Below are 24,699 nucleotides of genomic sequence, written 5' to 3' on the forward strand. Positions count from 1 at the left end.
CCTGAAACAACAACATAAATTAAGCAATTTTCTGGTAACTGAAATGCTTCAATTTAATTCAGGAATAGAAGCCAAAATGTATCGCCAAGTTCAAATCCTAGTTGGATACTGTTTAGCAGAAGCTGTAGTCAAGGTTGTTACTGGCATTTCCCTCTAGCATGGTAAAGACAGCAGCAGATAATTCATTCCAGAGAGGGCAGATAGCAAATCTAATTCCAAAGTAAGCTTTGGGCAAGTAGAAGGCACTTCTCTCTGACCCGAAGGAATGCACGAGATCCATCATGTCCCCCTGCAGTTGCAGGTCCCATACACACCTGCTATTGCAGAGGACTGCCAGGATCCAGCTTTTGGGGTTCTGCAGAGGAGAAGGGTAGTGCAGAAGGCAGGCCAGGGCTAGAAACATCTGTCCCATGATGCCCCTCTTGTGGTTCTTTGGATCCAGCAGCCACCTGCCACACACAGTCAATAAACACACACTGGGGGCATTTCACCCTACATGATCTTTATTGGAGACAGGTGTGCGTGGGGGGGGTCACTTATTATACAGGTAACATCGCACCATTATCTTAAGCCCATTTCATTTCTTTATAAATTTGTAGCAAAAGTGCACTTTTAATCTATAGTATATATCTTTCAATATTCTCTCTCTCTCAAGTCATGTATTTTAATCTGTAAAAATGTTATCACCAAATATACAAAATACAAGTTTAGTGTTCTGCTAAAGTTACTCTGTCATATTTGCTCTTTCAGTATGATTACATTTGGTGATATTTTCCCAGGGCCTGCTACAGCTGATAAACTTCTGTTTGGGACCCCACTTGGGTTCTTTATGAGAGGATTTCTAACCAAGAGAAAATTGGTATGTAGTGTATTATTGTCAAGTAGTTGTCAATAATTATTTCATTACGGCTGACAAGCTTTGATGAAAAGATTTCTTTTGCATATTAAAAAGTGTGAGTTAACCCATCTTGTTGATTCCCTCCCCCTGAAATCATTGAGGTGTGAATGCTTGAACTTTAATCCAATTCTAAAACCAGAAAAACAGAGGGTGGGGGGGGGGGGTGTTTTAAAGAGCAGAATGTGGCAGAATTGTCATTGGGTAGCCTTAACGAGAAAAAAGCAAGACACACCAGACTGTGTAGCAGATGTGATGCTGAACACCTTCATGTAATTTTGCTAACCTGCATTTCCAAACATTGTGGCTTTTACTCAGGCCATTTTTACAAGGACAATATTTCGGCCGATGCCTCTTGATCAGAACCTACATCAAAGGATTTCATTCAGCTCATCTTCCTCCTAGAGACTGACTGCCTAGCCAGTTATTAGAAGGGCTGCTGTAGAACAAGCACATTCTATTTTAACGTCTTCACAGAACCAGCGGATACCCCCTCCCCCCTGCAAATGTTGCTATTCAAATAAATTGCAAAGTTATTCTGGGTGGGACTGCTTAACTTATCCCATCCCTTCTCCCCCAATATCTGGGCCACTATGACGTTTTAAGCAGGTGAAATAAGCTTTTTGACACAGCTGAAAAAGAATTTTTAAACAATAAGACAGAAAATGTTTGCAGAGTTCTTCATTGCACATTTCCCTCTAATCATCCTTGGGGTTCTAATATACAGTATGGGAAATTCGGTGTTCACAAGACTACACCATTTCCCCCCCATTAAAGCAGCAGCAAATACGAAAACAGGCAACAATAATGGAGGGGGAGATAACAGATGGAAAAATGCACCCCAAGGCATTGGTATCTATTAGCCCAGTTAGTTATTTCTTAGTCCCACCGCCTATTGTTTAAATAGACAACTGTAATGACCTTAGTTAACTTGCACAGTTAGTGTTACTTAATGTGCATTTTTAACACACAATTGCTTTTTAAAAAAATGTAGTGTACAGTGAAACGAACACTAAACAGATCCTGTTTCAGTAGAGGGCACTTTTGGCTTATGTAATAGCTCCAAGAAATACAGTAACTTTAACTTTTTACTAGACATGACCTCAAAGACTTCCACATATTTCTTTGTTCTCCTGGCTTCTACCATATTGTGACTTTAAGTCAAACTTCTATTTAATAGAAACAAAATTAAGTAATTATATAAAAATTATATCTTTCAAGAAAAATTGGGAAAAGGCAGTTAAAACTTTTTAAAAATGTAGACGAGAACTATAGCATTATCTGAAATAAAGAAGACTCTTCTTGGAAATACACAATACTTGAGAAATAATTTTTGTCCTTTTTCCATGTGTAAGATTTAAGGATGTGGTATTTCCAATTATGACTTAACCTTGTCGCAGATCTTCATGCTTCGGAGCACAAAACCATTCAACAACTTTCTGCTGCTCGTATCTGAAAAAGCATCTTCAGCCAATAAGGAATATTGAAACCGTAACCCATTCTGCTAAAATACAGAAAAACAACAATAATGGAAACCAAACCAAGATGAAGTCTCATGCTGTCGCTGAGCAGTGAACAAGTTCTATGATGCTACTTTAAAAACCTTTCCTTGGTTCTTGAACAATTAAGCAGCCAGATTTCAAGTAGAGGTAACAGATTTTGGAAGATAGCACATATAAAATAGCCCAGAAAGTAAATCAGAGCGTAACCCTTCTTGCTCCCCCTTGAGCTTAGTCTCCTTTTGGTCTCCTGTGATCCGATGGTAATGACAAGAAATTGATTTGACTATCATTATGACGTCCCATCTGGGCACAACCTTGATCCCTTTTTTGTACAATGGTAAGACGCTTCAACATGTCATCTTAGTCCCTTGACTGGTAGAAGAGGATATATCCAGATTCTGAGTTTTTGGAAATGTCTGATGTTAACCCATAGAATTCTTCAATTGCTTGAGCATCAATTTTCTGTAATTTAAGAGAACCACCAGATTAAAAAAACAAAACAAAAATAGAAGCCATGTAATACATTTTATTAAGACCAACCAAAATAACATAACAGCGCACAAGCCCTGAGTTCTCCCAGACGCTTCATCAGGCTGGATATTAAAAAGCAAAGCGGGGAGATATCTAGGCCATGGCCATGAGGCCTCTCTCTCTGCATCTTATACAGCAGGATGCTTCGTTGGTTTCGATGGGCACAGGGTGCAGCTAGCCAGCAACAAGGAGCACACCCTCAGCACACTGAGGGGAAAAAGCAAAAATGGATGCCGTTCAGTTTAAAATATAACCACATCACAAGAAATTTAGCAGAGCCATTTGTTTGTTCTTTCCTGCCTAGCACACCTGTCGCTCTATTAAGCTAAGCTGCATTTATTTATTTATTGCATGGAAGACAATATTCGAATGTTTTGAACAATTTATCGAGCAAACATCGCCAATTAATTTGGACCACTTACCACATATCATTCCAAACCTTCTGTTAGGCAAGGATGCAGCTGCCGTGCCAATGGAGAGCAAAGACTCATCTATCAGAGAGGGCATCTACACCACATTCCTGGAACTTTCATCACAGTGGCTGGGATTTAAACGCCTGTGCAACTACACCTGTGCCCTTGTGTGATAGGAGGCCATACTCTCTAGCCAGCTGCTCTTGAAACAGACGTCCGAAAGTAGGAGGCAGAGCAGCAAGACAGTTGGTTATTAAAGATTAACTTAGACATACTTAGAACAGCTCCATGAATCCAAGCCAATCCCTTCCAATGTTGCCCCTTAGGAGCATATGAATACATTTTCGGGGCACAAGTCCCATTTAATTCAGTGGGAGAAGTTCTAAGCCTGAGCTTTGAAATCAATGGGACTTAAAAATGGTTAACTTTGGCCAGACAGCGCCCATTGTACTTTCTTACTGGATTTTTATTCTGCTTCTTAGCAAGTTGTTCTCAGAGTTTTAAATCTTAATTGAAAATTCATGCTATGATACAAACATCATCTAGCGCAGCTGCTTCCATTTCAATGCTGGGACCAGCTCCTTCCTTTCCTAGGCAAAAGGCAGAGGGTGATGAGACAGAAAGGCACTTGGCTGCCCCCAAATGAGTCCTGGGCTCATCTGATCACTGATGGAAGACCTCTCAGAGAGGAACTCGCGCGTCTTTCATTATCTACATACCACCTCGGGAAAAGGGCCTTGGAAAAGTGCACAAAGAACCCCTGGTACTGTGGAGTCTGGAAGACATGCAGAGAGAGCAGGGGACAGGAAAGGCTGCAGTAGCCACAAAACTCTTTTGAATGAGGGGAATAATTGCCCTAGTCAACGGCACCAGCCACAGACTATCATTCAACTCAACGGGGGATCTCCAACTCCAACCTTTGCCACATGTAAAATGCATGCCCCTCCCCCCCACAATGGTCACATGTTGTCTTTGATAACACAGATTAGTAACAGCTCCCAGACTCATCTGGGGGCCTGAGTTGCGGGCAATGCAGGGGGAGGTGAGCGGGGAAGCGGCATGGCGGCCGCCATGTTGTGGAGGGGCGGGGAGTGTCCAAGGGCCAAGTGACTCCACCCAGGCACATCCAGCACGGGCTCCTGGCCGGATAGCTGATCCCCGCCCCTCAGCACTTGGCCCGTGGCGGCATAAGGGGTCTGGGGAGTGAGGAATAGCCGGTGCATGCCCAGATGGGGCCTGTCAGTCTGCCTCACTCCCAGGTGACAGGGGATGATCCATAATCTAAATCAAGACTGCTCTCTCCTTCTTCGTGCAGTTTAGCCAGGTCTTGTGCCAGCTGCAACAGTGCAAATGTCTGGGGACTGCTAAACCTCCTCCCTCTGTGCAAGTTCCTTCTTTACTTGTTCAGCAATTAACAGCAAAGAAACATGCAACACAGAGAATACCACCTCCCCCCTGACCCGGCAAGGGTGGCAGCTGAACTCCATGCAACCCACCTGAGGGCAGGCCATGGCTTTCCAGTTAAGACGACTAATGATTCAGAGAAGAAAGCACAGAGGAAGTGGACGAGGCAAGGCGAAGCAGAGAAGATCCTCCAGAATCAGAATACACCTACCTCTACAATGTCATCATCAAACAACAACCAAAATCCGTGGCTTTTGACAATGGTGATATAATGTCCACGGTTTGGACCACTGTCACAAAGAGAGAGAGGTTACAGTCACTGAAGATACAATTTCACTAAGAAAGTAACAACAGTAGGGATATCAAACATGGTGTCTGTGGGCACCATGGAGCCTGCTGACACCTATCCTGGTGCCCATCAAGTGTTTTTAGAAAGTGGGTGTGGCTTTTGCCCAGCAAGGATTCTGATTGGCTGTGCAGATGTTTAAAAACATTGCTTTGGCAGCAGCTGTCACCACAGCACAAGGATCTTTGCCGTGTGACTGAAGGTAAGCTGCCGCAGCCATTTTATGACTAGCTTCACTTCTTGCAAGAGTTATCTTATGGCAGCCATTTTGTGGCTGCACCCGCCATGCGGTGTCAGACTTCCAAAGATGCCTAAAGGCTTGAAAAGGCAGGGGATCTCTGAGCGACAGGATTAGCTGGCAACATGGAATTCCAACTCTGGAACCAAAGGTGCTTACAACATCTGCCCCCTGCTGAATTTCTCACTGGGCTGGGGGGTTCAATGTTGCTGGAAACATTTACCCACAGAATCTGGGGGTCTTCCTCTCCCAGAATGTACTTTCAGCAAGGAAATATAAAAATAAGTCCCTTCCAAACTAGCCCCACATGTGTAGAAAAACGTTTTTATTTAGTGCATGGGGGAGACATGGTTTCTGTGTTACAGAAGAGTAGAATTATGACTTTCCACAATATACGCCCCCCCCCCACCTTCCAAACCAACCCTTTGTGTACTAAAACATGAAACAATTAAAAATGCTTTTTAGCAGAGAGGATCTGTTTTGAAGAGGTTTCTATATTGCAGACTCTAGCAAAATTGTTCTTCTGCAATACAGAAAGAAGTAAAAAATGGAAATCCTTTCCAAACTCCCCTTCTGTGTGCCAAACTCTATGGTTTTCCACTCTCAAGAGGCTTGTTTGCAACAGGATTCCTTCTTTTTATGATGTATAGGAGTATCACAGCTGTTATCTGAAATGGTGAAAAAAAATTTACAGAAAAAACAGTTTATGCTTTAAAACATATTTATAACTTTCCAAGGAGTAAAAATAAAAATCCTTGTGTGAAATCTACTGTCAGTTTTCCAAAATTCTCTTTCCTTGCCATAAGACAAACAGAGCCAACCCCAAATCATAATGGAGTCACATAACAATAGAGCTGAATGGCAGAAGTCTTCTGTATCTGGAAAAGCAAGTATGATGCAAGCTTATTTTTTCTGCCTCTACAGTTCCATGGTCTTTGACATACAATTGACAAATAATGTTCCCCTGCGTTACTGGAAGGTAGAAGATAGGCTCAGTGGCTTTCTCCAGTGCTGCAAACTTGCCAAATCAACACTGGCCCAAGATATTTTGGTACAGTTCCCTAGTTAAAATGGGGCACAGCCCAACAGGAAGCTTTTTCTCCTCGCGTGTTATTTCAGTGAGAAGAAGGCGTGCTACAACACCAAGTTGGGGAATGGATGTGCAGTTCTCCTGTGGAACGCTGCCACCCGCTCTGGTACACTTAAAAGCACCTAACAGCACTCACACTAAGGCCTGCCACTCTCCAAAATCTCCCTGAATTCATTTCTACAAAGAAATGGAACTTCAGAGCCATACACTCCACCCTTGCTGGAAATGAAACAAAACAGCAGCGTCCTGTGGATGCTGGCGGAGGCTGTTTCTATCCAAGCACGAGCACCTCCTCAGCCACTTCTCACCCAAGAGTCAATTCAATGTCTTGGCTGTTCCACTCCAGAAGGCAGGGCAGGACTCACACTAGGGAATCTTTCTCCATACCCCCCAAAGTATGTGCACACAAAACCTCTACAGGCCAGGGAGAAGGCTTCTCAACTTCTTCTTGATGTGAAGCATCTGTATCTGCATACATCCCCCCAACCCCACAGACTGAAGCAGTACCATCCAGACACAGGTTCCCCTCCAGAGAAATATACACCAGACAGAAAATGTGAACTGAAATTATACTGGCATTCATCTTTTGCGGAGGCCACCCTTTGCAACGGAGCGCATTCCTCCAGCTTCCGCTCAAACAAGACTACTGTCTCTCAATGAGTGGGAAAGTATCTAACGCTCAAGGAAAGTTGTCTGCCGTGGAGGGCCATCTCCACCGCAGATTAAGAGAGGTACAAGTGGGAGGGAAGCTCAGGATTCAAGCCAATCATTGCTAAGACTGTCTGGCAACCCCATATCAATAAGCATAACATTCACACACACAATACAGGATAGCTTTGGGTAGGTCTTTCAGATGCACGTTGTGGTTAAGCAGAGGTTATGAAGGGCACTTGAAGAAAAATATTTTATTTCATACAATACACTTTTGCTCCACAGAAACTGACTTCCTATTACTTCTGACAATTTAGTACTGACGAGACAATTTATTTTGACTCTTAATATATTCAACAAATGCACAGTTTAGCCACTTGGTGGCAACAGCATTATAAAATCAAACTAGACTGCTTTAAACAGATTCATGTTCCAACAGTGGCTTTAATTTCTTTTTACCTTGCTGGAAGTTAAATGGCTCACATGCCTGGCCTCTACTAACTGCTCTGCATTTTCAGAAGAGAAAATCTTTATGTGGATTAAGAGAGTGACTAATACTCTCTGAAGCAAAAATTCTAACCATTTTAAAAGCATGAAATATGCAACTGTCCCGTTTGCATAACTGAGGGTACTAAACTTCCAGCTGCTACACCACACAGGAAATGGTGGGCATCTGCCCGGGCCACTGGTCCCAAAAGAAGGTCTGCATGGAGCTTCTTCACTGTTTCCAGCTTCCTTAGCAAAACATTCCTGGGCAGAAGGGGGGACAGAAAATGGAAGAGGGAGGACTGCGGGCAGTGCACACAGGGAAGACTGAGGGATCCCGTGTGTCAGGTTCAGAATGCTGTATTGTACTGCTTCGCTTAACCGACTCCATCTTTAATCCTTTCAGTGTTTAAGTGCTCTCTCCACAGGTGCCAAGGTTCCCAGGCAGCTATCTCACAGAAGAGGATTGTTTTGGCTACCGACGTTCCACCAAGAACCGGCCTTGGGAACTTTCGCTATCCTGACTTCAAAGGGGTTGTTTTGAGAACTATGGGGGGAGGTTGGGCCTACTGTGATCTGTTACTTTGTACCTCATGCTTTGCCAGTCATTGGTAACAATGCATATGTACCATCCTGAATATTGCATTCAGGCTAGTGGACTATAATGAACTATTTTCCAGTAAAAGCCTTTTGGAAACAATGGACTGTTGTCTGATTGCAGAAGGTAGTCTGGAGTAAGGACATTATCTAGCCACAGTTCTGACATTTTGTTACCAATCAACCTTTCCAATGCCTAAGCCGGATCAAACGGACTCCAAAGCTGTCCCAGTCAGGGATCCTTTGTTTGACCCGTATGCCTCTCCCGGCTCTCAAGGTTTGGAAGCCCAAGAACCTGTACCGCGAGGAGACGGCTCCTCGGTTACAACGATTTATACCCTTGCTCCCAGCAATGCTGATACTCGGCCTAGAGCCACAGCCGCACCACTCTTCAACTTGCCCACCCCGACGCAGTGGGGTGCAAGGCCAAGGGAAACGAGGGACAGTGCGATGTTTACGCAGCTACAGCTGGATAGTCGGCGCAGTTTGGAATCCATACCCGAACAAACCGGTGGCCAACCGTGGCTGTTCTGGAACAGGACGACCGAACAAACGGAATGGGAAACGTCCCGCCGTGGCGCCCTGAGTTGGGATTATGCGGAAGTCACCCCGTGGTCGGGGCAGCCAGATGTAAGTGAGCACCAATGGGTGCAGCTCCAGAGCTGGACGATTGCCATTGATTCAGGAATATCAGCAATCACTGGCCTGACAAAAGGAGTTTTAGCCGCGAGATCTCAAGAGGAACAAGGGATAGAAACACCCTTGCCGTGGCGGCAGACGCTAACCACGGGACCACCGCCCGAAACTATACCGACTTCACAGACGATGGGAGATGTGGGGTCCACGGAACTACGGGAGGAGGAAACTACGGATAGAGTACAGCTGTTGGAGAACAGACTCCTAAATATGGAAGAAAGTTTGGCAAATGCCGTCCACCTGCTTTCAGTGCTAGTGGCGGGGGACAGAGGCCGTGTTCCGCCAGCTGGTTTACCTGACATCAGCCAAAGTTTGGCTAACCTGCAAAATCAACTGTGGCCGCAATAGCCACCAGAGACGGGAGATGAGGACTCTATCACCGGGGAAAGACCCTGCCCAGAAGATCCTTGTCCAGATGAATCCCGTCCCGAGCAACCGATCACACCAGGAGACGTCGGTGCCAACGGGGGAGGTGGAGAACCGTGTCCGGAAGACCCTCGTCCCGATCGCCCTATAACTCCGGCTGGTAGTGGGACTGGAGGAGGAGGGGGAGAACCAGGACGACCGCTAGAGCCAGCTTCCCCGATAGTCCCACCACCCACGACTCAAGCGAGCCAGCCCCCAAGCCTTCCGGGAGGAACTACACCCCCGGTCATCCCAGGAGCGAGCAGGCCTCTTCCGACACCGGGGCCGCGAGGGGATACGGTTCCTCTCCAACCCATCTCTCCTCACCCACCTCCGTTGCGGCCAGCTCCCACTCCCCTTCAACCAGTACCTGGGGGCCTACCGAGGGGGCGTCCGACACCTTCTCGGCCAGCACCAGTGCATCCGGCACCAAGAGGACCCCAGCCAATCCCCCAGCCGATTCCGGGGGCGCCGGGGATTCCCCAGCCGATTCCGGGAGCGCCTTTGCCGCACCAACCTCAACCCTACCCTCAGCATCCTCCGCCACAGCTACCGCCAACGCCGCAACAGCCTCCTTTACAACTCGCTCCGCTTGATGCCTACCCAATGCCAGCACCAGCTCCTAGACAAGATCTTCCCATGGGATGGGTCAAACTGGACGCTACGTTTGATGGAGACCCTTCCAAATTAGGATTCTTCCTGGTACAAGTAGTGCAATTTTTCAATCGATGGGGACATCTTTTCGGGAGTGAGGCCAGTCAAATAGAGCATCTGGGATCACGTCTCCAAGGTAAAGCTGCCGACTGGTATGTGGGACTTTATAACGTGGGGGCCCCTGAGTTAGATACGCTCCAAGGGCTAGTGGATGCGATCCGAGCCCAATATGAAGACCCCCTGGAAGAAACTAGGGCCCGAACGGAATTACAGGCTATTAGGCAAGGCAGCATGTCGGCTAGAGACTATGCCACAAAATTCCGACAACTCGCTGCCAAATGCCCAAGGCGCGAAGAGTCCACCAAGATTATTTTGTACAAACAAGGTTTAAATCCTAAATTGTTGGACCGAGCTCTCATGCAGGATAACCCTCCTACGCTGTTAGGATGGATACAATTGACCTGCGAAGTTGAAAACCGCCTACTAGAAGTTCGTTTAGTGGAACAACACCAACAACCTCCGGGCCAAAGACGCTCCTCCACTCCCCTCAGGGGGAGCCGGGGGGCTGGATATGCCACTCGTGGATGGCAACAAGGGCTATGTTTGCAATGTGGCCAAAGTGGTCATTTTGCGGCGCAATGCCCATATCGGCCTGTGCAAAGACCTCTGCTCCAACTAAGACGCCCAGCCCCCGCAGCCTACCCGGCGCCACCGCGCCCCACTCCAGCTCCAAGAGCCGCTCCAAGAGGTAGGGGGGCACCGAGGAGGAACCTCCCCGAAAGAGGACTAGAATTGGAAGAAGTTATGGAATACGATCCAACAGCCCTAACGGGGGGAGAGAATCCAGAGAGCCCCGCCTCGGGAAACGAAATGGATCTGTCGTAAAAGGACCCAAACGGCACATCAAACATTCGCTGGTTCCGGTTCCGAACCGACCCCCTGGGTCCATTCTCTTCATACCAGTAACGCTGGTGAATCCTGACAAGAAAATGCACATTCGCATACAAGCCCTGATTGACTCGGGCTGCTCCAGAGACATTATCACACCAGCTCTAGTAAATGGACTAGTACTTCCTGTAAAAGATTTGGAAATACCAGTAATTTTCGAGCAGATGGATGGCACTAACATGAATCCAGTCACTACTGAAACCACTCCGATCATAACAGGCATGGGACAACATTGGGAACTAAGATCATTCGTCATTAGTGCCACAGCGAAATACCCCTTGATCTTGGGAAGCCGGTGGTTATGCGATCATAACCCTTATATCAACTGGGCAGAGGGAAGCATCACGTTAACTCATGAATCATGCAAGGACCATCGTTGGAATCAAAATTGGGGTAATAACCCTACTGTAACTGAGCCTGCTCTCCTCACCCAAGAAGAAATCAACCAAATACCCAAGCAATACAGAGCGTACACCCAAGCCTTCACAGAGGAAGAGGCTAATACCTTACCTCCTCACAGGAGGACGGACTGTGCTGTGGAAATTTTACCGGGCGCCTCGCTGCCAAGGGCCGTCTATATCCCATGAGTCCTAACGAAAGAGAAGAACTCCGCAAGTTCATCGACCTGAATCTTCAAAGAGGATTCATTCGCCCGGCTAATAGCCCCCACGCAGCGCCAGTGCTCTTCGTTAAAAAGAAGGATGGGGGCCTAAGACTGTGCACGGACTTTCGAGGACTCAACGCGGTCTCCTCCAGCAACGCCTACCTCATCCCGCTCATCAGAGATCTACTCAACGTCGTGGCGCAAGGTAAGGTCTTTACGAAATTGGATTTGAAAGACGCTTACTTCCATGTCCGTATCCGAGAGGGGGATGAATGGAAAACTGCTTTTAACACGCCCCTCGGCCAATATGAATATTTGGTTATGCCATTTGGGCTGGCCGGGGCACCCTCGGTTTTCATGTCCATGATCAATGAAGTGCTGCATGAATTTCTATACAAAGGCGTTGTAGTTTACCTAGATGATGTGTTAATCTATTCGGAAACTGAAGAGGAACACGTGGACCTTGTAAAAAAGGTCTTGATCACTCTCATGAATAACAAACTGCCTATAAAGCTCTCCAAGTGTGAGTTCCACAAAACAGAACTCACTTATTTAGGCTACTGTATTTCTCAAGAGGGCTTGAAAATGGATCCAGGCAAAATACAAGCAGTATTAAATTGGCAAACCCCCGCGACCCGCAAAGAATTACAATCCTTCTTGGGCTTTGCCAACTTCTATAGAGAGTTCATAGCAAACTTTGCTCAAATCACACTCCCCCTAACTGAACTGTTAAAAACCAAAGACAAGGGGGACCAAGCCAAAAAACCAAGTGCAAAGTTGTCCTGGACGCCTGAATGCCAAACAGCGTTCCATCACCTCAAAACGCAGTTTGTTTCAGAGCCCGTCCTGCAGCACTCCGATGAAAATCGTCCCTTCATAGTGCAGGTCGACGCCAGTGATGCTGCAATTGGGGGGGTGTTGCTACAGCGGGGGGCGGACGATAAACTCAGACCCTGCGCCTTCCTCTCCAGAAAGTTTTCAGAGGCGGAAAGGAATTGGAATGTTTGGGAAAAAGAGGCCTTTGCTGTAAAAGCGGCTCTCACTACCTGGAGACATTGGCTAGAAGGTGCCCGTCATCCGTTCGAGGTCTGGACGGACCATAAAAATTTAGAGGCCCTACGCAGCCCTCGCAGGTTAAACGCCAAGCAATTGCGATGGGCAGAATACTTCTCCAAGTTCAATTTTACTTTTAATTTTCTCCCAGGTAAAACCTACTTCTTGGCAGACGCTCTATCATGCATGCCCCAACACAAAAGCAAAAAGGAGGAGACAATTGACAGTCTTTTCGCCTACGCAATTAGGGGGCGTGGTGACCACGCGCAGCCGCACAACCCTATCCCATCAACCCGATCAAGGGTGGAGACAAAAACTAAAAGCTGAAGTGGAGAAAGAAGGGGGGGATGTGCCCAAAGACAAACTGCAACGTTCCGACCAAGGGGAATGGCTTTGGGGAGATCGCTTCTATGTACCCAAAAGTTTAAGAAAAGAAGTTTTGCAACGCTGTCATGATGCTCCCACTGCGGGGCACTATGGGTACTTAAAGACGCTTCACCTAGTCCAACGCCAATTTTGGTGGCCGGGCATGCGCAAAGACATCTCCCAATATGTAGCGTCTTGCCCTATTTGTCTCAGTGCCAAATCCCGAAAAGGCAAACCTCCAGGACTCTTACAGCCGTTAGAAACGCCAAGTAGACCGTGGGAAATAATCTCTATGGACTTTATCACTGACTTACCCCCCTCAAAGGGACACAACTGTATTTTGGTCGTAGTTGATTTGTTCTCCAAGCAAGCTCATTTTATACCTTGCACCACAATCCCCTCTGCTAGAAAACTAGCTGACATCTTCCTAAGAAACATTGTAAAAATACATTCTTTTCCATCTAAGGTGATCTCGGATCGTGGCGGACAATTCGTTGCCAACTTCTGGCGGGAGCTTTTGCAACTGCTGGGCATTGAACAAGGTTTGAGTTCAAGCCATCACCCGGAAACAGATGGACAGTCGGAAAAAACTAATCAGATATTAGAGCAATTTCTATGCTGTTACATTAACTTCCAACAGGATAATTGGTTTGACTTGCTCCCCTTGGCAGAGTTTTCATATAATAACAGCGTGCACGCTTCCACGGGGGAAACTCCCTTCAAAGTCGTCTATGGCTTCCACTTCAAGCCATTCCCGTTTGAAGCGCTTCCCCCTCCTATTGCTGTTTCCAAAGACGTCTCCGAGTGGTGGGGGGAAGCAGCCCAACAATGGACTCAAATTAGAAAACACCTCATCAAAGCCAAACAGGATTACAAAAAATACGCTGACCGCCACCGTGTGGCGGAATGGGAATTACAACCTGGTGATCTCGTTTACCTTTCTACAAAGAATCTAAAAGTAACCCAAACCAGCCGCAAGCTCGCATTAAAGTACCTGGGACCTTTTCCTGTTCGCAAAGTAATCAACAAAGTGACTGTTGCCTTAGATTTACCAAAGAATTTACGCCACGTACATGATACCTTCCATGTCAGTTTATTGAAAAAAGCCCCTTCTGCAGACCAGTGGCACACCCGTGCTCCTCCCATCCCTATGTTAATTGATGATCAAACCCACTATGAAGTTCAACAAATATTGGACTCTAAAGTAAAACGTAATCAGTTGTTTTATCTCATCAGATGGAAGGACTTTGACTCTGGGTTCGATGAGTGGGTGAATTCTGTACATGTACACGCTCCTAGACTAGTTAAAGCATTTCACTCTCGTTATCCACATAAACCTGGGGGGAGGGCATCTTAGAGGGGGCAGAATGTCAGGTTCAGAATGCTGTATTGTACTGCTTCGCTTAACCAACTCCATCTTTAATCCTTTCAGTGTTTAAGTGCTCTCTCCACAGGTGCCAAGGTTCCCAGGCAGCTATCTCACAGAAGAGGATTGTTTTGGCTACCGACGTTCCACCAAGAACCGGCCTTGGGAACTTTCGCTATCCTGACTTCAAAGGGGTTGTTTTGAGAACTATGGGGGGAGGTTGGGCCTACTGTGATCTGTTACTTTGTACCTCATGCTTTGCCAGTCATTGGTAACAATGCATATGTACCATCCTGAATATTGCATTCAGGCTAGTGGACTATAATGAACTATTTTCCAGTAAAAGCCTTTTGGAAACAATGGACTGTTGTCTGATTGCAGAAGGTAGTCTGGAGTAAGGACATTATCTAGCCACAGTTCTGACACCGTGCTCCAAGAGGAATCAAGGCTGTGTAGGGGTACAGACGAGGAGGAGGAGGAGGAGGAGACGGAGATGGATCGCAGTGTGATGGAGTATGCACATTCAGCAGCCCAATGAGTAAATCACCAGTGGCATTTTTGGCCTTAAATGTGGTGATGGCCAGTAACTTAGGTAGCTTTAAAAGCAAAAAAAACCTAGACAATTGCATGAAGACATAAGCAGTGGCAAACTGAGAGACAGTTTAGTGTAGTGGTTAAGAGTGTGGGTCTCTAATCTGGAGAGCCGGGTTTGATTCCCCACTCCTCCACTGGAAGCCAGCTGGGTGATCACAGCTCTCTCGGAGCTCTCTCAGCCCCACTCACTTCACAGGGTGTTTTGTTGTGGGGATGATAATGGCATACTTTGTAAACCGCTCTGAGTGGGCATTAAGTTGTCTTGAAGGGCGGTATATAAATCGAATGTTGTTGTTATTATTAGCCTTGACAGTTAAATGGGACCTCTTTATTCAAAGGCAGCATTCCTTGGAGGGAGAGATGATGAGGCAAGATGGATGCTGCCTTGACGGTCGACCAGTCAGCAGCTTAGGAGTCTTTGGCCAGCCAGTGGATGGCACAGGGCACTAGAGAAGGGAGCCGTTTGCTGCAATTCAGCAGGGGGTTCTCCGTATATTGTTCTGCTTGCCTGGGAACCCCAAATCGGACACAACGACCTTTTGTGCAGCTGCACACTCACCTGCCACAATGGACAACGACAGCCACAAGGTCATACATTCTGTCGGGATTTGTAGCATCTCCTGAAGTGTTAAAGAGTCGGAGCTCCAAAGGGAAAACTACGCGATAGGAGAGTTTGGTATATCGATGCAGCTGGTCCATGTATTTGAACCTTTTTAAATGCAGAGCTAGAATCATAGGCAACTTTTTCACTCGCATCCTGGGCCCACAAAGCATAAGAGAATGAGAAAGACATTCATGTTACAAAGTACCAAAGAGATCTGTATGTAAAACAAGAAGATGGGAAAGAAGGTCTTGCAAAAAATAATGAACCTTTCAGTGTTAAATGAAGGTGAAACATTGCTCAGAGGATTTCCTGAATAAAGTAAAAAGCCTTACACTGTTAAATGACATTTGAGTGCAAAACTGCTAAAATCATTCATCTTTCTTTAAGTGATGAATAAACTTTGCCCTAGCGTTATTAAACTGAACAAAGAGACATATGAATTTTCTGTTGCATCTGTGAGTGAAAGAGAAAAGATAAAGAGGGAAGAAACCCTACATTCTCCCAAATGGTTTTGATTTGACCATCAAGAGAAAAAAGTGGTCCTATTGGCGAGCCTTTCTGGAAGGAGACAAGATTGGGCTGAAGAAGACCCAACTGGCTTTGCTCCCACAGAAAAACAAACTCTTTGACTCTAGACCAAGGTTCAGATGCTGCCTTCTCAGCAGCTGGCTGAATTCTGCAATCTACATGACTGTGCTCTGTATCAGGTCTACTGTTCTGCATAATTTCATTCTGCATTTATTCTGGTTGCTATTTAGCACAACCTATTCTGGGGTTCCTTCCTTGTGGTGGAGAGGGGCAAGGGGCCACAAAGACTTCTCCCAGCCTGAAGACATGGCCAGCCTTCTGAGCTTTCAGCAGGTCTCACTCATAAGCTTTTAAGGGCCACTGACACATGGGCTGTTTTGTCTGGCTTAGACTCTGTCAGGAAGTGGACCCCTGCCCAGCTTTCCCACAGCATCATGCTGGTTCTGTGCACCTCCTGCCTCTCTGCCCCCCCCATCCATCTTTCCTGCAATCTTTTGTTTTGCAAAAGATTACAGCAAAGTGGGAGGAGCCAAGCAGACGGGGAAGTCCAAACCTTCCCATTCTTGCCCTGGTCAGTATTATTAATTTATTTAAAATATTTCTATGCTACCTTTCCACCCAAATAGGGTTCCCAAACTGGAAAGCATCTTAAACATTTCAACATTAAAACAACGTTTAAAGTAAAGTATATATAAAATAATTAATAAAAACATATAAACACACATGCCATTTTCCCTGCCACTGGAAAGTTGTTTCTGACTTAATTCAACGAATGAAAATTGTCATAGTGTTATAAAAATTGTCTATCAGGTTCTCTAAAATCCGAGCTTCATTTTTAAAAGGTCTCTAGACCCTTTTTGGGCAGAGATATACCTTCCCCCTAATAGCTCCTCAATGAAAGAGGTTACAGACTTTGTGTGTGTGTGTGTGTTGTGTGTGTGTGTGTGTTTTAATAAAGCTGGGAATTCAGAAGACATGGTAAGTTGTTATAACTTAACACTATAATGACCTGCCATTTTTTTTTTAAAAAGCACAAGGTGGGGGAAATTGCCACTGGGGGAGACCAGGGCAGGGGAAATGCTGGGAAACCTGCCACGTGGAAGCCACACGGCTGCTTTGCTGTACCAGCAGCCGCAGCAGCAATGGAAGAACCACACGAGACCATCCCTGCGCGGAAAACACCAGGCATAGCTGGCAGTGTGCATGGTTTTTTTTTTTAAAAATAAATAAATGGAAGTGAAGGATCTGGCACCGTGGTCGCGTTCAGTGCCTCGTGTGCGCTCCCTGACTGGGCGCCCTGAGCACCGCGGCCTCCTGCATCCATCCAGGGGCAGCAGCATCCAGCCCGGCTCAGTCTCACCTCTTCTGTGCTTCCTGTTTGCTGCGGCACTGTTCACAGTGGTATTTGTATTCACTGCAGAGAGTCTCTGTGTTGCTGAACCCCCTGCGGGAAAGGAGGAGCAAGAGCCTGGTCAGTGCGGGGCAGGCGGGCCTTCTACGGCCGAGCAACTCTCCTCACGGCGCAGCCCTCGCTGCCGCACATTCCACTTCACACAAGGAAATGCGGGCGCCATCCTGCCAACTAACTGAGCCATCCAAGGATAGGCGGGGCTGCTCCCACATGCCTTTTTATGGCCCAGTTCTCACGTTCCTTACTGAGGGGGAGAAGTCACTACATGGTGATTTTGCTGTGCCAGTTCTACAGAGCTGACATTTCCTTTGAATACACCCACAGGAGGCAAGAGCAGATTCATATAAACCAACTGCCCCACGGAGCTGACCTGGAAAGAGTCCTCCCCCAGCAACATCCAGTAATGTGAGAGTCGAGCCTCAGGGCGCACGACTTTGTGACTTCCGAGGAGGATTCAAGGCACGCATTCAAAGAAGCAACTAGAAACCTTTCCTATTACTGATTCAGAGACGCATCAGTCTCACTATAAACTTATGTGGTCTAGTTGCTGGGCACTGGGGGTCGTCTTTAAACTAACGGCATCTGCTATCAGTAAAAAAGCCACTGAGGTTACATCAGACTTAGTTACATAAATGTACAACCACCACTTCCCACTCCTCTTCGAGAAGGAAATAATTTAAGAGCCTTAAGAATTTCATGGGACCCAAACATTCCAGAAAACTGGCAGGCTCTGCTCAAGGGCTGCCACACCTGCAGGAGGAAACCACTTCAGCGCATAGAACTCATGGCTACGAATCACGCATGACAGTGCAAACAGCTCTGCTTGGCCACATATGCCTATTGTGTACATATCAGGCTACAGAAGCCCACAAATGCTCTCACTCACCTGCTTGTCCAGGCCTATGTAACTCAAGTCAATTGTGGCATGTTGAAGGATTACAAGAAGAAAACAAGCTATCTTCCGCCCTACCACCATTTCCCTGCCTGGCCCCCTCAGAGGCAATCTACTGGCAGACTGGCAAGTAAACTGGTGGCAAGCCTGGTGTACATTATGGCCCTCCCTGCTGACACCACCATTTTCCTAAATAGCAGCAAAATCAGGGTAGGAAATGGTTGCCCGGCAAGGGCCTGCATGAAAGCAATTTCTCGCAAATTTAGGGAACATTTTATACCTGCTATTGTTGCTATTTCAGCTCAACAGGCTCACATTTTCCTGTCTTTGCATAGCCTAAAGCTGGGCCAGTTTACCCAGAAGGGAGTCCTACGTAGTTTAATCTGATTTACTCCCACCTATGTGTGTGCACAGGATTCATGCCCTTAAAACAGCTTCAACTATCATCCCCCAAGCTGCCCCTTGTGCCTGGAACTATCTGCCAAAACCACTGTGTGGTGCCACCTCTTCTCAAAACCCTTGTTTCACATGAAGCCTTTAGCTTCACCCTGTAAAGCCAATCTCTAACTGAAGGCAAGGCTGGGCTTGCTGAACTTGTCCACATTCACCCCTTACTACCTGTACCTCTCCCCTCACATGTGTCAAAATGTAGGCAATCGTTTCCTTCGGGCAAGGATGCATCTTTTCGCTGTACCACTGTAAAACACTCTGTATCAATGACATTATATAAATAAATCCTCTCAGGTGTAACATGGCTGCAAAACCCACCAACATCATCAATTTGCTGAGCTCTTGCCTGCTCACAAAGTCCACCCTTAAGCTTGCTCCCCCCCCCCCAAATTTACCTCAGGCAGTGTGTGATTGAAGTATTTTGTTCCACATCCACTGACAGGTCTAGAAAGTCCTCGTCTTTGCTACTAACCTTGAACAAAAGAGAGGGGGTGGGTGGGGATGGGGGAGGACATCATAAAGACTTAAACAAGTTTAGAAATGGTTACAGTTAAAGTAATTGCACAAATGTCCTTCCAGCAAATCAGGCACTTAGGATTCCAAAGTCCTGCTTTAAAATGTAGCAAGTTACGGACTCATCAGGTGTCCCAAGTCCTAACTTGTGAACAGACAATGGGGATGAGTGTGGAAGCAACACCAGAACTCCTTTCAGTCTTGCAGGGAAGGCTGGGCTTGTCTGCTGGATCACAGTCGGCTACGCGCGGACCCCAATTCCTCTGCCGCCTCTCCCCTGAGCCTCGTGGCTTGGCCTCTTGGGGAGCACAAAGGGGCATGGGATGATGCCCTGCAACAAGCACAGCGTGTCTCATATGCCCACAGTGTTTCTTAGAAGTCAGGCAGGATTTCAAGCAGAACCTAGCATTGTCTGTCTTACATTCTGATGGTTGTTGTGGATTTTCCGGGCTGTATAGCCTTCGACACTACTGTCTTACATTCTCTTTACCCGATTTCTCCACGAAATCCAACAGTCTGTTCCTTTCCCTCTCCTTAGGAATGTGGAATCTGTTTCCAATCAATTGTTTTGATCAGAGAAATCAGAAGAGGGGCAGGAAGGGGAGGGTCTGCAAAATTTAATGATGTCATTCTGTAGATGCTCAGAGGCAGGCAGTGTCTTCCCAAGCCCTCCTGCCAGAGGACTATACTGTGGTGTGTAACACAGAACCACTGCAAGGGCTAAAACCACGAATGAGTGTATGGATTTCTCTACAAAGAGAAATCAAAGTGAACTGAGGAAAGCGAATATAAAGAATCAATAGTTAGATGTAAAAAGGTGAATTTTGGAAAAAGCAATAATCCTTCCTGTAACAACTCAAGGGGTACAGATAGCTGGTCCAAAGCAGGAGCGCTCTCAGGCAATTCAGAGACGAGAAAAATCTCTCCCTCAAAGGGGCAGCTGCAGGACTGCTTGAGAGGAACTCCAGCCAGGCACAGAGCTTCCCTGGAAGCAGCACATCCCCAACAGTCCAGGGCAGCCTCTAATGGGACACTGGCAAGGCAAAAGCACGCACCTGGAGGCCTCTGGCCTCGCCTAACATTTGAACTGAGCTGCTGCCTGTGCAAAGCTCTGCGTGTCTGATTAAGCACACCGGCATATCTCACAGCCCTCAAGCGTGCTAACTAAGGGAAACAGCTGCTTAGGAATGACCCCCGTGCCCCGAGCAAGTTCTCCTTTCCATGCCCCTGCCCGAGGCCATCACTTCAACCACAGCTGGATGGCGGCAGCATCATCCGTGAGGCAAGTTCTTCCAGAGGAAGGGAGGAGAGCCTCCCTGCACTCTGGCCATTTTCAGGAAGCTCTGCAAAGCAGCACTGCCCAGGAGGACACTGAAGGGAGGCCGAAATGGTTGTTTCAAGGGCTAAAAAATGACAAGCTGTGTGCTGTCAGACAGGGGTTAACCTGCCTGGCATAGAAGGCGGAAGTTACATAGCTGCAGTTTAATGTCTGACAGGAGTTAGCCTGTCAGTTACAGAAGGTAGGGAAGTTACATAGTTAACACAGTTGAGTTTTCTATTGCTGAAAGGCTGTCCAAGCCAAGAGTTCCGTTCCATCGGAAAAGGGAGGGGCAAGGAGTATGTAGTCAGCACTGTCACAGTTAAACAGTCATTCTCGGCAACTGCCTTATGTTCGTTGGTTGTACTGTGATTCCTGAATTCTTTAAAAAAATCCGTTTACGGAATCTGTCTCTGCCTGATCTGATCGGTGCGGATATTTTTGGGAAGATCCATGGAACAGAAACTGACACGTGCGGGCTTTTGTTTTATTGTCTTGGCTGTTTCAGTGATCTTGGGCAGGGGCTCACTGAGGGGCAAGCTTTTGTTTTGGGAAGTGTTTCAAATCTCTGTGAATAGGTAGAAAGGCAGGATCATCACATAAAAGGAGCAGGGATAGCAACAAAAGTGATGCAAAATGCTGTGGGAGTGCAAAGTCCCCCAGCAAGCACTTTTACCTCAATAGCAACTGGTTTAAGGTGGTCCTCCGCAACAGATACATGTAAAAATAAAGGCAGCTTTGAATTGGTGCAGATGCTCCATCAATGCTCCATTAAGAACACAGACACACTTCAGCACTTTGAGATTTGACAAATCATGCCACCTCTCTGCAGAGACTCTTTCTTTTCTGATCCAAAAAGCTATCTGAGGCTTGCCCTAAGGGCTTGGGCCTACTCAGTAAAGCTTTTTTTAAAAAACATTTTTCATTTGAAAAACAACCCCCCAAGCTGTATCACAAACCATCTGGGAAATGCCTCGTCTCAAAAGTGGTTTGCCATGTGGCATAGGAGACTATTGTATGGGAAAGACAAATCCAGAGCTCCCTTTGGGGCACAGAACCAGCCACAAAGGACCCAGGCCATGCTACTGGATCTACTTCAGAAAATGATGTGAATTTGGGGCTGAGAGCAGGCTGCTCTGAGTTGCTAGCATAGGGGGGCTTGCAGTGTTCTGACCGTGGCTGCAGCACAGCAGAGTCCTGAGAATTTATGCTACTAAGACTGGAAATGACTTCAGTCTTGCAAGCAGATACACAATCTTAAAACGCATTCCGGTGTATGTCAGCATTTACTCCAGTTCCAGAAGAGGTTAAACTGATGAAAATGATTTCTGACTCACAAATATGGCTGATGCATGCCCAGGTTGGACAAAGGTACCTTTATGCAGAACGAGAATACAGATGATTAGTTGCTGTGGCAAGGGATCTCCGGAGAAGGAAAACAAGTTCCAGCAGTAGAACAGCCATGTCAGTCTGTTGCCACAGAAACTAAAAGGAGTCTTGGAGCACTGTTAAGATGCCCCTTTATATCTCTCATGAGCATGAAAAGAATCTTGTATCTGCGAGGTTCAGAACTGTTTCATAGGCTAAGTGAAGCCCAGCTTTTCTCCTGACCGTACTCGGTACAAAGTGTCTCCATTCGTCACAGACATTCCATTATCTTAGGCATACACATAAAAATGCAATGTTTGAACAGGCCATAAAGTGACTGTTCAGGTTCACGCAATAAGAGCATTCAGATTAAGTTCCCCCCATAATCCATCTGCTTGCTAAACTGTTTTGCTAGATTATAACAAGATACAGGTGTCCTACCTAGCACCGCAAAATGCATATTAAATTAGCACAGAGATGCAGTAATGGAAAAACCCTTCTAACATACGCCAGTGGTGTGCGAAGGACCATAAGACGACCTGTTTGGACACAGGCAGACAGAATGACGCCTCGTGAATGGCGCACGTGAATGGGTTTTGAATGCTAGCAGAAGATCCCAGAATCCATCTCTGCCACCCTGAACTAAAGGGTCTCAAACACAGTTCTGGGAAAGACTCTCCGCTTGTGGCCCTGCAGAGCCACAGGGCAGTCCTTGATGGACCCCTGGCCCGAGGGGGGCTGAGCTCCCATTCCTCAGCAGGACCATCCAGGATTAGTTCAATTAGCTCTTCGCTGGCTAAGGCCCACCCACTGCTCAAAAATAGACCCAGAAACATATTCTAGCTAAATGTTGGCTCACTGTTTCGAAAACTAGAAGAAAAGTCAGTAAAGACTGTTAGGAAAGAATCATGCAAATTAGAATTTAGGGTGTTTGTGATTTCTTTAACATACAGCTTCACAGTTAAGACATCTGGTTTCATTCGTGAGTGTCCCCTGGAAGATTTCATGGACCCACGTGAGGTCGGTCTTCTCCCCTTCATCACTGCCAATGCTTCCATTCTGAAGTTTGCCGTTCTGCTTCTCCTGCTTTTTTTCTTCCTGTAGCAAGTCAGCAATTGTGTTCAACAGGTAGTTCAGAAATTCATGTGCATCTTGTTGCATGTAATTGTCAAACAATTCTGGAAATAAGCGACAGGAACAAGAGAAACAAGAAAAGACTCATCAGGATGCTATCTGGGCCCTTGCAGTGCAAATCTTTGGCTGTTATCAAAGCTCCAGCAGTGTGGGGCCTGCTCCCAGATCCATAAATCCTATCGGGGAGGATAAACAGATGCACAAGGAGGGAAGTCCTAAGAGCAAGTCCCTACTTCACTTCCTTCAGTTGGGTTGGATCCAGCCTCTTACAACAACAGGAGGCTCCTGGTGCCAAAGGATCCAACCCATGAATGAGGCACAAAAGCTCTTGTATGCCCCCCGCCATTAATTTCAATGGGGCCTGTGGGATCATCAAGCGGACTGTACCTCTTGCGACAAATCTGCCCCTTTCCTTTTGGCTAATTCTTCCATCAGAGGTGGCTGCCACCATGGCAGAACTGCCTCCATTCTTCTGGTTGCTGCAATGGGTAACATTCAGCTCTGGAAACTTGGAAGGGGGTTTGTTAGGGATAATCAACTGGCAATCAAGAAACACCCTCTGAAGCATTTTTCATTGGCTTCTAGAAGCTTTAACAAACTTTAATCAATGGGTGGTAAAATCTGTGATTTTTAATTAAAAAAAAGGAGTGCGCATGTGCAATTCCATGCTATAAAGTTACGGAGGTAAATAGGAGGGGATCTGTAGCCCAGGGCAAAATATATTTTTGGCCCGTTCCAACTAGGGAAAGCTCTGGAGTTGGACCACTCTTTGGCCAGATTCTGAAGATTCTCTGAAAACCACACGTGCCACATGAGTGGAGGCCAAGACCCATCTGGTATGACTAAGCCATACCCATCCTCCTTTGAATTAGCTGAATTATGTAAGAAAATTGGAGAATCAAGTTGCCAAAGACCTGTGATGTCCATGGGCACCTTTTGACATTATCCTTTAGGCTTAAATTCACTGCAGTGTGGCTCCTTCTTGCACTCTACAGTAGTCTCAGATGCCCATCACCATTCCTTCCTAGGCCAGCATTGATCCACGCCTCAAGGAAGGATGATGATTCAGTGAAAAGGAGGCCATCATAAATGGCCCAGATCTACTAATGCTTCTGGAACAGTGATGAAGGAGCACATGTCCATAAATGTCACATCAGAATGAGCCCTACATTTCCAGACACTGAAGGGTGCTAGGAGTATTAGGATGCTTAGTTACCATTTTCTTTCCTCAGCCGAGAAATAAATTTCTTGGGTGGGATGACCCCCACCTTCTTCTTCTGAGTTGCAATGCTATTGAAGAGGTCAGAGAGGCACGTCAGGAGACTTTCCTTCTTGCGGGGCTGAACCTTGTATGCCAAAACCTTTTCCCGAAATGGGCGACAAAAATAAAGTGCCTGTAGAACGGAGTTGCAGTAGCAGGTATTGCCAAACTGATTAGGAGAAAGTAAAAGAAAAGAAGAATGCAATGATCATACATAGTCTACTAAAAAGGGCCTAGGAGCCAGCGGCCACCTAGCAATGGGTTACTCTCCCAGCTAATCTGACCCTTGGAGGCACTTTTCTCTCCTCCTTTTGATACCCCACACCACCAATTGGCCTCTGTAGGAATTACCCATTGAGAGGGCCAAGGCTCCCCACTTCC

The 24,699-nt window shown here is 46.5% G+C and overlaps 1 protein-coding gene across 3 annotated transcripts in view; it reads right to left on the minus strand.

Moving 5' to 3' along the window:
- Window positions 1-481: 481 nt before the first annotated feature.
- LOC129341113 (ubiquitin carboxyl-terminal hydrolase 12-like) overlaps window positions 482-24,699 on the minus strand; it is a 64,484-nt gene continuing 40,266 nt past the window's right edge. Inside the window, exons 3-9 of one of the 3 annotated variants that reach the window (XM_054996072.1) lie at window positions 24,274-24,487; window positions 22,875-23,101; window positions 19,120-19,196; window positions 17,332-17,415; window positions 15,399-15,596; window positions 4,957-5,035; window positions 482-2,859 (exon numbers count right to left, since the gene is read on the minus strand). In XM_054996072.1, coding sequence (XP_054852047.1) covers window positions 2,758-2,859; window positions 4,957-5,035; window positions 15,399-15,596; window positions 17,332-17,415; window positions 19,120-19,196; window positions 22,875-23,101; window positions 24,274-24,487 — 981 coding nt within the window. In that variant the 3' untranslated portion in view covers window positions 482-2,757. The other 2 variants (XM_054996073.1, XM_054996074.1) reach the window with 2 other exon arrangements.

Source organism: Eublepharis macularius, chromosome 13 (genome assembly GCF_028583425.1).
Source record: "Eublepharis macularius isolate TG4126 chromosome 13, MPM_Emac_v1.0, whole genome shotgun sequence".
In the NCBI taxonomy this organism is placed as follows: domain Eukaryota; kingdom Metazoa; phylum Chordata; class Lepidosauria; order Squamata; family Eublepharidae; genus Eublepharis; species Eublepharis macularius.